The sequence below is a fragment of the Hemitrygon akajei genome, chromosome 16 (assembly GCF_048418815.1).
Source record: "Hemitrygon akajei chromosome 16, sHemAka1.3, whole genome shotgun sequence".
NCBI classification, from domain to species: Eukaryota; Metazoa; Chordata; class Chondrichthyes; order Myliobatiformes; family Dasyatidae; genus Hemitrygon; species Hemitrygon akajei.
The window spans coordinates 34,272,852-34,289,851 of record NC_133139.1 but is presented as its reverse complement, the minus strand read 5'-3'; the positions used below and the strand labels follow the sequence as shown (position 1 = coordinate 34,289,851).

Genomic DNA, 17,000 nt, shown 5'->3' with positions numbered 1-17,000 from the left:
CCAGGGACTTTATAAGTATTGATATGCAGTGGAACCTTAAGATGCATGTCCATAATTAATTGAAAGTGCCGGCATAGGTGATTAGGAGTGAAAGAGGCATTTACAATTCTTGCCTTCGTGGTCCAAGGCAATGAACACAAGAGTTGGGGTGTTATACTGGCATTGGTTAGACCTCACTTTTGGGATATTGTGTACACTTACAGCCACCAACCTCAGAGAATGTAGTAGCAAAAGGGTGCAGAAGAGATTCACCAGGATATTGGGTTTATTCTCACAGGAACATAGGAGACTGAAGGATTTTATAGCTGATTATAAAATTATTAGGGGCATAGAAAGGGCAGACAGTTGGTCTTATTCCTGGGGGAAGGGAGGTCTAGAATTGGAAGACACATGTTTAAAGTGAGAAGAGAGAAAATCAAGGGAGATTCAAGGGTTAACTTTTACAACTCAGAAGGTGGTGATTATCTGGAATAAGCTGCCAGAGGTTGTAGTAGAGGCAAATATAATTATAACATCTAAAATTATTTGGATATGTAGGTTGAGGAATATGGGCCCAATGCTAGCATATGGGATTAGTGAAGATAGTTATCATGGTTGACGTGGACGAGGTGGCTGAAATAATTTATTTCTGTGTTATAAGATTTTATCATCTGTGATTCTCTGAGGAAATGTAAGGGGAGTTGGTACAAACCATTTTAAAGATGATTATTAGAATTTGTCACCAAGCAAATATATCAATGCCACATGGCATAGGTTTCCAGTTAAATTAGTGTAATCTAAATACCCAGAATCATTGAAAAGAAATGGGTTATTACTTTAGGTGTAACAACTTCAGGATTCTTCTTTATCAATGAATTTGGCTGGGCAAGTGATCTAGCTTATTGATAACAACCTCACATCTTTGTGTAAATTTACCCAGTAGTCAGAAGTATTTTAGTCAGACTTTAGCTTTGGAGATGAAAGTCAACAGTGTAATTTGAATTTTACAATAGAGTAATGTGGTAGATAACATATAAATTGCATTATTTGATTTAATACACTTGAATAGGATATTTCAAATGAACTCAAATTCTTTGCACCATTTAATGCAGTGAATTCCAGATAACCAGCTCCGGGTGTTTACTGTAACATTGCTAAATCCTTGATTCCTTGCCAGTCTCTCTTAAGTTTCCAGTTACTCTCACAAACACAGATTCTTGTTGGCACTTAGCTCTTGGCAACTTAATATATGGTTTTGAAAGTGAATATTGAAAGGTATTTAAATTCATGGCACATGACAGCTAAGGTTGGCCCTATCCTGATTTTACAGCCACGCATTGCATATGAATCATGAGCTGAAACCAAGGCCAGTGTCCATTCCCTTCAGTTGCTTTTCTCCGACCCAATACAGAGGCACTGAAGCCAGTTGCAAAGTCCCAACTATCACCGTGCTTATGAGTAGCTAATAAAGAATAGACCAGTAATTTATCCTCTGAACCTTCTAGTATTCTTGGTCTGTAAGGTATGCACTGTGAAAGCGCACTGATCCATCAAAAAGTTCCAATTTACTCTGTCATAAAAGTAAACATTCCTTAAGTTGCTCTATTTACAAATAGCTGATTAATTTTGTCTTCCTTTTGGATCAGATTCTTGCGAGTTTTGAACCGTTCATTGCCCCTTTTCATGACATTGGCTTGGATTTACTCAGTTGCAATGATAATCAAAGGGATGGTTCACGAGAAAGAGGCACGACTGAAGGAAACGATGAAGATGATGGGGCTGACTAATGGAATATTGTGGATCAGTTGGTTCATCAGTAGCTTCATTCCCTTCCTCATCAGCTCTGCTTTTCTTATGTTAATCCTGAAGGTAAATATCCTCAGACTGCAAAATTATTAAATTATTCGAACAAGATACCAGGTGATTTAACTTGTTTTTCAATTTTAAGGTTCAGGATTTGGTGGCAGAGTTCTTGCTGAATAATCACAGGCATGGACTCCTTGTTTAGGTTAAGGTTGTATTTACCCAAGTCCCTTTAGTTATGAGTACAAAGCACAAATTCCCGGAAAATGTTGTTGCATTCTCTGATCTTTCCTGCCTGATCTTCATCCTTTGTGTGCTTCCCTTAGGTTTGCATTATTTAACTTCAGTATTCAAAGTCAATTTATGATCAAAGTGCCTACGTGGTTAAAGTTCACAGTGCTTACAGTAAAACAAAGAAATACAATAAAATCAATGAAAAATTGCTCATGAAGACTGACAAACACCCAATGTGCAAAAGAAGACAAATTGTGCAAATACAAAAAAGATAATAATTAATAAGTAAATAAATAATAATGGAGAACTTGAGTAGTAGAGTCCTTGAAAGCGAGTCCATTGGTGATGGAATTAGTTCAGTGTTGAGACCATGAAGTTATCCACACTGGTTCAGGAGCTTGATGATTGAAGGATAATAACTGTTCCTGATCCTGGTGGTGAGGGATGAAAGCTCCTGTACCCCCTTTCTGATGGCAGCAGCAAGAAGAGAGCATGGATTGCCCACTTCTGAACCCCAGTGAGGATTGGCTCATGGACCCCCAGTTTCCTCCTCCTCCTCTAGTCAATAAACAGCTCTTTGGTTTTGCTGACACTGAGTAAGAGGTTGTTGTTACCATATTCTACCTTGAGATTCATTTTCCAATAGACATTTACAGGGAAAAAAGGAATGCATTAGAAGTTATGAAAAATTATGCATGAACACTGACAAACAACCAATGTGCAAAAGAAGACAAACCGTGCAAGTAAAATGGTAATATTGAGAACATGAGTCATAAAGGGTGTTTGAAAGTAAGTCTGTATGTCATCAAACCAGTTTAGAGTAGTGGTAAGCCGGCTGGTGGCACAGTGGCATCAGCACCGGACTTTGGAAGCGAAGGAAATCAAGGCTTGAGTCAGGAACGTTCATACCGTGACCCGGTTAATCCAAAAGGAGACCAATCCTGACACTATGCGCCAGACAAAGAATGGTTAATCGTCTGGTGTGACAAGCTATGAAATGAGAGTAGTGGTAATTGAAGTTATCCACACTCATTCAGGAAAGTGATCATTGTAGGGTAATAACTGTCCTATACCTGGTGGTGTGGGATCTAAGGCTTCTTTACTTCCTTTTCAAAGTAGCGGTGAAAAGAAGACAAGATCTGAATATTGGGGGTATTTATTTTAGGTTTCAACTTGTCAGTTTTTTTTTTACTTTTTAATCACCATTTATTTCATTGATCTAGACTCTGTGATGTGCCATAACACATGTATTAGAATGGGGAAGGTTCTTTTTTGAATTTATGATGTGATTCATTTGTGATCAGATTTCACTGTAGCACAAATAACCATCAGCGCAATTCTAATTGTTCTTAGCTGTCCCTGCCTTAAAATATTCTACTTGCTTTCATAGTAACCTTCCCGTTCACTCATCTTCATTTTGTTTATCTCTCTTGCTTTGAGCTCATCTGCTTTATGCAAGGAACAACTAATTTCAGTTCGTACATACTCCAATTGGAAAGTATTAAGAATAGTTTCTTAATTTTTTAAAAATTGTATAGTTGGACAACTAAAATGGGTATTTGTCTGCCTATTATTTTGTAGATTTTATTATTCATCTGTGTGCTATGCTCTCTCAAAATTCATTTTCAAGTCTGCTTTGTTTCAGTGAAATATTGATTTGTTGTGATGGTTCTCCACTGCTAATAGGTGAATCAGATCTCAAGGTGCTGTGATAATTCTTACGGTATCATCTTTATTAATGGATTTAGTAAATTTCCAGATAATGCATTGTTGATATAAAATCAATTGGTACCAGGTTCAATTTCTGACCTGTCATGAATTAGCTGATTACAGTAAGATGGCTACAGTTTTCTTGGACCTTGAAAGGGAGGATTGCTCAGCTTTAATGTTGGTATTACTATATGGGTCCGTATCTGTGAAATGTGCACTTTGAGGAGATACCACTGCCAAAGAATTTAGCCTTCTGGGGAACAAGGAAGGCTGAGAGGAGAGGCAGTCTCTGGCACAGAAAGCATACATAAGTGTATTTTCATGGTGCTGTTCCTGGAACTCCTGACACACTAGGCAGTCTTCTTACTGCTGACTGATAATCTTGAACAAATAATTGATCATTTGTTATGTTTATGTACACTGGTTAAAAATCAGAGGTTTTTTTAAATCTATCTTGGATATTAAGAACAAAGAATTGTATCTTCAGCTTTCATATTTTCTCTCTTCTTACAGAAAGGAGGCATTCTCCCATACAGTGACCCCTCTGTAGTATTTGTATTCCTTGCAACTTTTGCAGTTGCAACCATCATGCAGTGTTTCCTGATCAGCACCTTCTTTTCTGGGGCAAACCTAGCGGCTGCATGTGGAGGAATCATCTACTTCTCACTCTACCTCCCATACGTCCTCTGTGTTGCCTGGAGAGACCACGTCACCTACCCACTCCGAATATTTGCAGTGAGTTTGATACTGTCATTGTCTTGATGCCGTACAGCATCTGTTATGATGTTTGCTGAATGAATATTTTCCTGTTGGAAACTGAAGGAAGAAGCTGGAGTGACTTTTTGAGCTCGATCTAGTTCAAGTTTAATTGTCATTCAACCATACGTGAATACCCATGAATACAGCCAAACGAAACATCATTACTCCAGGGCTAGGTGCAAAACACAGTACCAACAGTCATACCCAGCACAAGGCACAGATAGCATGTATAGGATAGCAGTAAAATACAGTCACACTTCTTCAGTTGTTTTTTTTTTACAGAACTACAGATTGTTGGGGGAGCGAAGGATATACGAGTCAGGTGGAATAATGGATGGAGAATGTGGCTTGTTTTATGGCTGGTTGATGTGTCCCACCAATGGCTATGCTGTCATCTGCTCCAGCCTTAAAACATAGGAATTTCATTCCTAAGTCTCACCTCACCCACCTCACTTGCATAAAGATAGTCCTTCAAACCTTTGTCTTTAATCTGTAATATCAGTCTATAAATCTGACATGTGAATTCTAGTCAACTGGAAATGAATGTTAACAATGATCAAATAATATCAAGAAACAGAATTGCTTCATGTCCATCTCCCTGGCCTTTGTGCCCGTTCCTCAGTACAACACTAACTTTGTTATTAGACTATGAACTGCTCATAAGAATAATTCTAAAGGATCACAAAGAAATTCAAAAATCATTCTGTTTTATCTTGGTTTTGGTTCTCGTGAGCATTTATGCCAATTTGTTTTGATTCTCAATTTGAATGATGTCTCTAATTTTGGTTGCTATAATACCACAAGATATTAGTGAACATGTTTACCAGAATGATAGGAGTCAGAGACATTGGAAAATGAAGCATGGAAAGAGGACCTTAGGTGCACCAATCTAGAACTGGCATCAACCATTCATTTACACTCACCCTACATAAAAAAAAAACATTTTGTTATTCTCCCCACACTCTCATTATCTTCTCCCCCTCCTTCCCTAAATTTACCTCACATCTACAAAATTTACACTGGTCAATTAACCCACCAACCCACATTTCCTTTGGAAGTAGAAGGAAACTGGACCACCAAGGCATCACAGGGAGGATGTGCAAACACCTGAGGTCAAGATTGAACTGGGGTTACTGATTCTGTGAGGCAGTGGCTCTCTGCTGCCCTGATGTGGGATTTTGAGTATATGGGAGTGAGCACTGATGTGATCATTCACCTCAGACCTTAAAACATAGCAGAACTAGTCCATTCAGGCCATTCAGTCTGCTCTGCCGTTCCATCATGGCTGATTTATTACCCCTTTCAAACACATTCTCCTGCTTTTTCCCTATAACTTTTGATGTCCAGATTAGTCAAGAACCTATCATCTCAGATTTATATACTGCATATCAAATTATTTGGCCTGCACAGTTGTCTGTGGCAATGAATTCCACAGACTCACTACCCTCTGGCTAAAGAAATTCCTCCTCATCTCTGTTCTAAATGGATGTCAATCTATTCTGAAGCTGTGCCATTTGGTTCTAGACTCACCCACTTTAGGAAACATATTCTCCATATCCACTCTGTCAGGCCTTTGAAATTTCAGTAAGTTTCAATGAGATCTCCCTTCATTCTTCTGAACTCCAATGAGTACAGGCTCAGAGCCATTAAGCACTCCGCATATGTTAACCCTTTAATTCCTATCAGTCGGCTAATCTTCTATCCATGGCAGTATCTTTCTTGTAATACCATGGGCTCTTACCTTGTTAAGCAGCCTTGTGCAGCATCTTGTCAAAGGCCTTCAGAAATTACAAGTGTACAACATTCACTGACTCTCCTTTGTCTATCCAACTGGATTTGTTCAGGCAAGAATTCCTCTTAAGGAAGCCATGCTGACTTTGGCCTATTTTATCATATACCTCCAAATACCCTGAAACCTCATCCAAATGTAACCCTCTATCCATGACTCATAATAAACCAGGCTCAATAGCAAATCTGACTAACAGCCATGTGACTTAGCATTGCATGGGTAATGGTGAGAGGCCACCTTTGATAAGCAACACACATCTAGGGTCGGTATAATTCAGGTTCAACCAAACAGGAAAGTTGGAATGTTCCAACGAGGGAACGGAAATTATGGTGAATGCTGGGTAAATGCTGCCCTATGCGTAGTTATCATGCCCCAGGAAATAACGGATCATATACTGGCATAAAATTAAAGTGGAAGTATGTTTACAGATATTTCAACTTTAACAGTTAATAGAAGAGAAAAAGAAAATGGTCCATTACAGTTATACCAGTCTAAATGTGTACATCAACATCGAAGCTTGTTTCTGTAGTAGTTGGGATGCTTTGCTTTGATTACTCATACGCTAAACCCAGATTCTGCATGAAAGATAACAGGTACAGTTCGAACTTCCATCGAGGACCACTTTAAATGAACTGGCTAACTCAGGAGTATTAGCACTTCCTCCTTGGAACCATTTGTCTACACAAATCACTTCTTGCAACAAGGTCTCTCCTTCAGATGGGATTCTGCGAGCATCTTCCCTTGTGCTTCGCTCTGCACCTCCTTCCTCTTACACCCTGCCAACCAAGCGAACAAAACCAGACTGCTGCCCCTCAGGACTCTGATCATGCCAAGCTCTCTCAAATCTTCCATGGCATCCCACTGGTCCTAATGTTATAGAACATTACCAAGACAAACCCAATTAACTGGCTCATCATTCATAAACTGAGCAAACGGTTCCTTATCTTAGCAGAAACCAAACACTAATCTGGGAAGCTTAATTAATAGAACACACTGGGTTTTGTGGAAAAGCTGCTGAAATAAATTATCTACAGCATAGCAGTAGGAATACCATAAAACATGCTCTTAACCAGGCCATTACACTCATCCACTCATTGGACTCCAACATCTTCCCAACCACTGAAATCAGGCTGACTGGCCCATAATTTGCTTTCTTCTGACTCCCTCTCTTCTTAAAGAGTGGAGTGACATTTGCAATTTTCCAGTCCTCCAGAGTCTAGTGATTCTTGAACAAACATTAATAATGCCTCCTCAATATGTTTACCTACCATTACCCTGGAGTGTAGTCCATCTAGTCCAGATGACTTAATTCAGACCTTTCAGCTTCCCAAGCATCACCTCATTAGTAATAGCTACTATACTCACTTCTGCCCCCGACTCTCACGAATTTCTGGCTTACTGTTAGTGTCTTCCATAGTGAAATTATCCAAAACTTTCTGAATTGCTTCCAAAAACTAGTCATTGCTGTTCTGTCATTATCACTCTTGTTGTCTCCTACCAATCAACTTTGGCTATCTCTTCTCTTGTGCCTCTGTAAATCCCTTCACTCCACTGTAATACTGATACATCTGACTTTATTTTCTCCCTCTCAAACTGCAGCGTGAATTCTATCATATTATGATCACTGGCTCCTAACTGTTCCTTTACCTTAAGCTCCCTAAACAAATCTGTTTCATTACACAGCACTCAGTCCAGAATTGCCTTTCCCCTATTGGGGTCAACCACAAGCTGCTCTAAAAAAGCCATCTTGTAGGTATTCTACAAATTTCCTCTCTTGGGATCCAGCACCAATCTGATTTTCCCAATATACCTGTATAATGAAAGTCCCCATAACGCTCGTAACATTGCCCTTTTTACATGCCTTTTCTACTGTTTTCCATTGTAATTATATCTCACATCCTGGCTACTGTTCAGAAGCTGGTATATAACTCCCATCAGGGTCTTTTAATCCTTGCAGTTTCTTAACTCTACCCACAAGGATCCTACATCTTCTAATCCTTTGAAACATTCTTCTGATGATTTGATCTTTTTTTAACCAGCAGAGCTGCCTCACCCTCTCTGTATACCTGCCTGTCCTTTTGATATATTTGGTATCCTTGCATGTTAAGCTCCCAATTCTGATCTTCTTTCGGTCACAATTCAGTGATGCCCACGTCATACCTGCCAATTTCTAACTGTGCTACAAGATCATTGACCTTATTTCACATACTGTGTGCATTCAAATATTACATCTTCAGTCCTATATTCATCACCCTTTTCCAATTTTGCACCATGTTAAATTTCAACTCATCCCACTGATGCAGATTTATCCTATCATCTGCCTTCTCACAGTCTGATGGCACGGTGCATCTACTTGTATACCAGCTGGCCCACCCTCAGCCTTATCACTCTGTTTCCCATCCCCTGCCAAATTAGTTGAAATCCTCCCCAACAGCTCTTCAAACCTGCCTGCAAGGATGTTGGTCCACAGGTTCAGGTGTAACCCATCCTTTTTGTGCAGGAAACACTGCCACCTGCACTAATTCCTCAACCTTGAAGCAGAAGTAGTTTTGGGACAAAGGTGCTCAAAATTGTGAGGGATTTTGATAGCTAAAAACTATTTCCAATTGAGTCAATAGTATTTATTGTTTGATAATTAATTAAAGATTTTTTTGAGAATGCAGCCTGAAGGGAAAGCTAGCTTGATAGTAACTTTCAATGAAAAATGCAGAGATGCTTTCAAGGAAAGCATGTGTAAAGCTGCAGAGATAAAATTTGGATATAAACTAAAGTTGGATTAAAATTTGAAACTAGGTCACATAAAGGGTTAGGCCTGACTGCTGAAGAATTGTTCTGAGTTGAGTTTTAGTTAATTTTTTCATTTTATTTACTAGGCTCTTCTGGCTCAATTAGACTCATCGCCCAGCAACCCTCCTATTTAACTCTAGCCTAATCACAGGACAATTCACAATGACTAATTAGCCTACTAACTGATGCGACTTTGGAATGTGGGAGGAAATCAGAGCACCCAGTGGAAATCTGCAATCACAGGGAGGATATACAACTCCAATAAGCAGCGCCGGAGTTGTACTCCAAACTCTGATGCCCCGAGCTGTAATAAAGTCATGCTAACTGTTACGCTACCATGATTTAACCAATCTTTTCCAAGCAGTGAGGTTTATGGAATGTATTTAATGTTCAGGACATAAACCATAAGCTATAGGAGCAGAATTAGGCCAGTCAGCCCATCAAGTCTGCTCTGCCATTCCAACATGGCTGATTTATTATCCCTCTGAACCCCATTCTCCTGTTTCCTCCCCTTAACCCTTTTCACCTTACTAACTAAAAACCTTTGCTTTAAATACACCCAATGACTTGGCTTTCACAGCCATCTGTGGCAATGATTTTCACAAATTTGTCACCCTTTGGCTAAAGAAACTCATCATCTCAGTTCTAAAGGAATGTCCTTGTATTCTGAAACTGTGCCCTCTGGTCCTAGACTTCCCTATAGAGGAAACACCCTCTTCTCATCAACTCTGTACTGATGCATGATTGACAGTGGGAAATTGAAGGAACGTGAAGATTCCTAAGAAGCAAAGATTGCATAATCATTGCCTTGCAGAACTGTCATCATTGAAAGGTTTTGATAACATCAAGAGTGGTGTCTTTTTGTTTTCAAAACGCTAACTGGAAAAGGAAGTCTGAAATCAAAAATGTAGAGTGAGACAAATTATAGTATTGCATTATTGAAAAAAGAACTCCAGTTGGCTTGCACAATGCTGAGACCTGTCATTGATTGACATTATTAAAATACATTTGCCGTAGGGGACTGAAGTTTTACTTTTGCTCGCCCTTTTCCCATTGCCAACAGAATATGCTTCCCAGTCAGATATGGTGTGGATCAGGCATATACTGCTGCATCGACCCCTCCAATATTTAGTTTAGTATGGTAAAATAGAGAATAAAACTTTAATCATATGCCTCAGCCCCATCGTCTGTCAGTAATAAATACTTCCAGTAGCCCACAGTTTTTACATTACCTGCTATGCAAAAATACTATTTGACTGCTTTCCAGGTCATCATAATACTATAATCTTGAATGAGTTGAGGCTGCTAAAGATCACATACCTAAGTATACATTAAAATAAGCCCCTAGCTAAGTTTTTTATACCTTCAGTTTGGAATTAAGGTCGAGTCCAAGAGGTAGGGCCAGTGACGTATTATCGTCCTCAGAATTTATCTATGTTGTATGTATCATTAGCATGAAGTGTACTGTAAATACCACTATTATCTAAATAGAATTTTGCCTAATGGTTGTTGAATAATAAATGATATGACTCACTTGATCTGGGAATAAAATTGTAAACAGTTTCCATCAGTGCTAACTCTGTCCCAATTTATTCATCCTTTTTTGAGCGGTGAGGAAATTGCCTTTTACTGAGCTCAGGAAAGATAGATTATACAAATATTGCCTGTGTGGTTCAAGGGAGGAGGGAAGCTTTTGCTTCCAGAAATTATGGATGGTTTGGCCAGAAAAGTGGCAAGTAGCATTTGATACAGAGAGAATGGAATTCATCAAGGTTAAAGGAATAGAAAATATGTAGGAAAATGCAGAAATGTTTAGATGCATGTGCACAATGAAGAAGTGAAAATAGTGGTAGATTGTTCATCTGACACCTATGGTCTGCCCTTTGCTAGTAGCGATTCTTTTTGCCTTGGCCAGCAGAATAGCCTCCCACTTCCCATCATGAATCTGATAACTGGGGTGAAGAAGCATCAAAATAGCATTGGTTGTGTTGGGTTGCGGGGTAGTTGCCTCAAATGCAGATCTGAAGAAAGCAAATAATAATGTAACACAGGTTCCTCTGCTCCTAAGGAAGCAAATATGCAATTTTGCAAAAATTATCAATTCTCTCCAGATTTTTGTTTTTTGTCCTTCACTGCAACCGCAACAAAATTAGTTGCTAAATTTTGTTGAAGCAACAAAGTTCCTTCTGTCCTGCTGAAGTGTCTCATCCAGAAACATCAACTGTTCTCTTTTCTATAGACACTGCCTGGCTTACTGAGTTCCTCCAGCATTTTGTGTGTGTGGCTTCAATTTCCAGCATCTGCAAATTTTCTCTTGTTTGAGCTTGAATTTAGAGCCCCATAGTCTAAACCTTTTGCGCTCTTCCTGTTCCCAACGCGTCAAGCTGGTGCTTTTTTATGATATACCAGGCATTTTCTGTAGCTGATGGGAACAAAAGCCAGTATACCCAAACATTACCGAACTTCTGGTAACAGGCATTCACAGTGCAGAATCCACAAACCAATACCCAAAAAATTTGAGATACAGACTGTTAAAAAAAACCTTTAGCTAGTTTATGTGGGGGGGGGGGAACTTCCTAATATTTTTCATGTTGCGGCAGATCAGAAGTGATGGCTTTCAAGGAACTCAACCCTTTTGTAATGTGGGGATATAATGTATTAGATTAGTTCTGAAATCTCTTGTGTTTTTGTTCACAGAGCCTTTTATCTCCAGTTGCATTTGGTTTTGGATGTGAATATTTTTCTCTCTATGAAGAGCAAGGTATTGGTATTCAGTGGTTTAATCTCGTTTCTAGTCCAGTGGAGGATGACGCATACAATTTTATTACTTCTATCATCCTTATGCTGTTAGACGCCATCTTGTACGGCTTTGCCACATGGTACATCGAAGCAGTGTTTCCAGGTAATTCATTATTTTATTAAGTATTTTATGTCAATAGTGCTGAGCAAATGTGCCTTATAGATATTTTTAAGTACTTTTAAATAAATGTTGTTATTAACCTCCAGAAATTTTTTTTAAAATGAAATACTTCATCAGGAGAAGCTCTTGTCTTGTTCATAAGCATGCTATGCTGTGCAGCATTAAACCAGACAGATCAGGATCTCTCAAGTTTAGTTGATGTCAAGCTGAGTAGCTTTAGAACTACCACAGGAGAGAAACAATGACAAATTACCTAGTTCAGCGCTCTGCTGGAAGATACATATTGGCTGAGAGATGGTCAGTCTGCACTGAAGTGCCCCTAAACACTTCAACATCATAACACCGTAGAGGTCTTTGTATGAGCAGTGATCACTCTGCAGTAAACTAGGAAGCAGTCTCACCCTGTGAAGAAAATTGCAAATAAAGGCATCTTCTCCTGAAAAGCAGATTAAAATTACCAACCATAAAAATCTTAGTGCAATTTAAAAATTCGCTTCTGTCTTCAGTAATTTTCTAATTGTCTCCATTCTGATCTGTCTGACTCAGTGCTGCAGAGTGCAACTCTAATTCATGATAATGAGATACTTCAGTGCAATACCAAAGAAATACAATTGCAGTCTACAGATAAAACATTTAAATAGTTGTCCTCCATGCTTGTTTGCTTGAATGTGGGGGAAAAAAATCAACCATCATCTAAAGGAATTAACTGGGTCAAACATTTATTTGCGGGACGACCTTGGATCCTGAAGTGGTGATAGCTGTAATATGAGGAAGCATCTATTCTTTCTTGGAGTACTTATCCCTATTTTCAAAAAATCCACCCTCATTAACTTCCACCTTTAGTTTACCATCCCAGTTTTCACAATTCATTTTACTTTTTCCATCCTTGGCTTTAAATGCATTGTTTTTCGCCTCCTGCACCATATTTTGGCATGAGAGCTGGAAGATGAGAAACATGGTTTAAGTACCATCTGATGGCGGTTTACAGAGATCATGTGCAGGGGCACGAAGCAGAAAATTACTGAACTTGGGAGGGACAAGGTTATGGATTTGAAAACGAGAGCAGGCTTTGAGATATACACTTTGTAACCACTTTATTTGGTGCGCCTCTGCACCTCATTAATGCAAATATCTAATCATCCAATCATGTGGCAGCAATTCAATGCATAAAAGCATACAGACATGGTCAAGAGGTTCATTTGTTGTTCACACCAAACATCAGAATGGTGAAGAAATGTGATCTAAATTACTTTGATTGTGGAATGATAGTTGGTGCCAGATGGGGCGGTTCGAGTATCTCAGAAACTGCTGATCTCCTGGGATTTTCATGCATAACTGTTTCTAGCATTTATAGAGTATGGTGCAAAAAACAAAATAAAAACCCAGTGAGCAACTGTTCTGTGGGCCAAATTGCTTTGTTAATGAGAGGTCAGAGGAGGAGAGTGGCCAGACTAGTTCAGACTGAGAGGAAGGTGACAGTAAACTCAAATAGCCATATGTTAGAACAGGGATGTGCAGAAGAGCATCTCTGAAAGCACAATCCATCCAAACTTGAAGTGGATGGGCTGCAGCAGCAGAAGACCATGAACATACACTCAGTGGCCTCTTTAGAAGGTACATGGAGTTGCTAATAAAGTGACCACTGAGTATATTTCAGCATGTTTGGAATACAATATGAATGTGAGTATAATGGAATTCGGTTAATTTAGATACAAATAGACCAGTACATTTTGATCCAGTTAATTGGCTGCCCCAATTAGTCAAAGTTTCGTGAAAATAGTCAAAAAGTTATGTAAAAATGACTACCGTTTTACTGAGTATATATATTTAAATTAAATACAAAACAAAATAGAACACTACCAGTGCTACCATGGTACTATATTGCATCCCACAGCATAGCAGTTAACATTGGCAATATCACATGAATTCATCCAGTGTACACTGCCACATTCTTTTGATTGATTGTAAATGAACAAAATCGATGGCAGCACCTAGTGTAGGTAATGGTAGCCTTCATGCAATGCTTTCGATTCTTGCATTCCAAATCTTCATTTTCATTCTAACATTCAAGATGATTTTCATTACTTTCAAATTCTTCGTAGTTCCTAACTTGCTGAAGTAGTGAAATCATTTAATTTTTACTCCCGGCTGTTTCTTGAATGCCTAAAACTGCAGTGACAAAACAGTTCCAAAACGTCTTGCTGCCTATTTATCACCAAGTATCGGTGACAAAAATCAATGCTTTTTGAACTCAAACACGTGCAACTGATGCTGTTTAAAAACTGATCTCTCTAAGCATGGTGCAGCACCTAACGGCCACACAAGTGTACATGAATGATGCTAGTTAGAAAACAGTTCAGTGACAGTCTCCTGTCCCAGTTAAGCAGCATAGTGTCCCTAATAAAGGAAGGGAATCCTGGCTATTTTCTCGATTCGTTTTTGTTCTCGAAGCATTGTCCCAAATAAGCGGCTGTCTCAATTTACCGATGGCCCAATTATCTGGAATCCATTGTATTTGAATTCAATGTGGTGTGGATGATTCTGGTCCTATTTTATTGATGGTTTTGTTTGCAGGTCAGTATGGAGTTCCCAAACCCTGGTATTTCCCTATCCTCCGGAGTTACTGGTGTGGAGAACTACATTCAAATGATGATGTGTTGCAACATTCTGATAATGGAAATACAAAAAAAGGTGAAAACTTAAGAACTAAATGATTCAGATCCATTTTATTCATTTTAAATTTGGTAAATCTTTATGTATCATGCGTAATATTAAAATCAGCAGTTCCTTTATGAATATCTTTACAAAATATGATTTATAATCGATAACAATAATGCAGCTGATGTTTGTCTTTCAAACACTATAGTATGGATTTGTTCTGAAAGACATACATCAAAGCTCTGCTGAATTCATGATTATGACTACAGCTTTGTCCATAAATGTACACAGACAATATTATTATTGTACTCTATCAGAGCAACACACACAAAATGCTGGTGGAGCTCAGCAAATAAAGGCAGCATCAATTTTTATTCATTTCCATAGACGTTTTGGACCGAGATCCTTCATCAGGACTGGAAAGGAAGGGGGAGGAACCCAGAATAGGAAGGGGGGGGGGGAGGACAAGCTAGAAGGTCTTGGATGAAGCCAGATGGATGGGGAATGGGGGGGGGAATAAAGTAAGAATGAGAGTGGATCCTGGGAAAAAGGGAAGGAGGAAGGACACCGGGGGAGATGATAGGCAGGTGAGAAGAGGTAAGAGGCCAGAGTGGGGAAATGAGGAAGGGGGAGGGGGGGGAAATTATCAAAAGTTGGAGAAACTGATGTTCGTGCCATCAGGTTGGAAGCTTCCTAGATGGAATATGAATTGTTGCTCCTCTAGCCTGAGAGTGGCCTCATCGTGGCAGAAGTGGAGGTCATGGACTAACATATGGGAATGGGGATAGGAATTGAAATGGTTGGCCACTGGGAAATTCCACATTTTGTGGATGGAGATGAGGCGCTTGACAAAGTAGCCCCCAACCTAGGTTGGGTCTCACCAACGTAGAGGAGGCTATGCCGGATACAGTAGACTACCCCAGTAGACACGTATGAAGTTTCAGGTCTTGGCCCAAAAGATCAACTGCTTATTTATTTCCATAGATGCTGCCCAACCTGCTGAGTTCCTCCAGCATTATGTGTGTGGATTTTCAGCATCTGCATTATCTCTTGTGTTTATTGTATCTGTCAGACTGAGTTATCAGATCACCTCAGGTTTTCACAGCAATTTCAGTGTGAACTCTGGATCCAGTTCACACAATAGAGAGTAAAGAAACTAGAGTAGAACAGTTTCAGATTCAGTTTCAGATCCGATTAATTTATTTATCACATGTACATCAAAATATACAGTGAAATGTGTTGTCTGCATTAGCAGCCAACAGTCTAAAGTTGTGAATGGGCAAGTGTTGCCATACGTTGTGGTGCCAACATAACACATCCAAAATGTTCAGTAGAACAACTCAAACAACAAGCCCCTTTTCTTCCTCGTAGCCACCCACCCATTCACACACACTGACAGGTCTCCAACCCCACCCAGGACAGGCCATCTCTGAATCTCCAGTCTCTCTCGAATTCCAGACTTGCAAGGGTATTCACTGACCTGGGACTGGGGGGTATTCCTGGCCTAGACTTGTAGACTCTCAGAGATTAGGCCACTGAATTCTGGACATGCCGACATCAGGCCGCAACTTCTGAACTCGCTGACTACTGTCTTTGACCTTTGATCTTCAACCAAGTTGACTTCTGATCCTGGGACCTGCCAAACCGGGGGTAAGGGAGTGGCGAGGGTATGGTCCGGTCCTCATCCATGGATCCATGGGAGCCTACTAGCCCAACATCCATCCGGGGTATCACTGATCTTCTACCATGGAGCAATTTGACCTGGAATCCTATTCCTGCCCTTGACTCTTCATTTATAGCTCCTAATGTCTTAACTCCTCTCATCCCTGTCACTAAACCTTAAACTATCCCCTAATTTCTGGCGCTGACCCCAAACCATCCCTAATAGCATATAAAAAAACAACTATGTCTGAGCCACAACCTCAGCCATAACTTATCACCATCTTGACTGGAAGAAGAAAGGGCTGTCATTTTACTTTCATAGTGAAGGAAGTCCTCTGGACAGTCTTTGATTGGAACTCAGCTGAACAAATGGGCATGTTTTTCAGCTCTGTTCTTCATTCCTGCTGCTTTCTGAGGTTTCTGATGCAACACTATGCTATGAATAACTTTTAGCATGTTTTTTTGTTTCAGTCCACCTGGAGAAGGAACCAACTCATCTCAAACTGGGTGTTTCTATCCAGAGGCTAGTGAAGGTTTATGGGAATGGGAAGAAGGTGGCTGTTAATGGACTTAGCCTTAATTTCTACGAAGGCCAAATCACTTCATTCCTTGGGCACAATGGAGCAGGAAAAACAACCACTATGTAAGACTTGTTTGTTAGGTGTATAAACACGGATGGGAGGTTTCTAGCCTACAATG

General features: G+C 39.6%; 1 protein-coding gene across 2 annotated transcripts in view; it reads left to right on the top strand.

Moving 5' to 3' along the window:
- The window catches only part of LOC140739962 (phospholipid-transporting ATPase ABCA1-like), a 186,721-nt gene that overhangs the window by 101,591 nt on the left and 68,130 nt on the right, over positions 1–17,000 (top strand). For both annotated transcript variants that reach the window (XM_073068673.1, XM_073068672.1), the window contains exons 15-19: positions 1,626–1,848; positions 4,240–4,461; positions 11,759–11,963; positions 14,556–14,672; positions 16,773–16,944. In XM_073068673.1, coding sequence (XP_072924774.1) covers positions 1,626–1,848; positions 4,240–4,461; positions 11,759–11,963; positions 14,556–14,672; positions 16,773–16,944 — 939 coding nt within the window. The remainder of the gene's footprint in view (positions 1–1,625; positions 1,849–4,239; positions 4,462–11,758; positions 11,964–14,555; positions 14,673–16,772; positions 16,945–17,000) is intronic.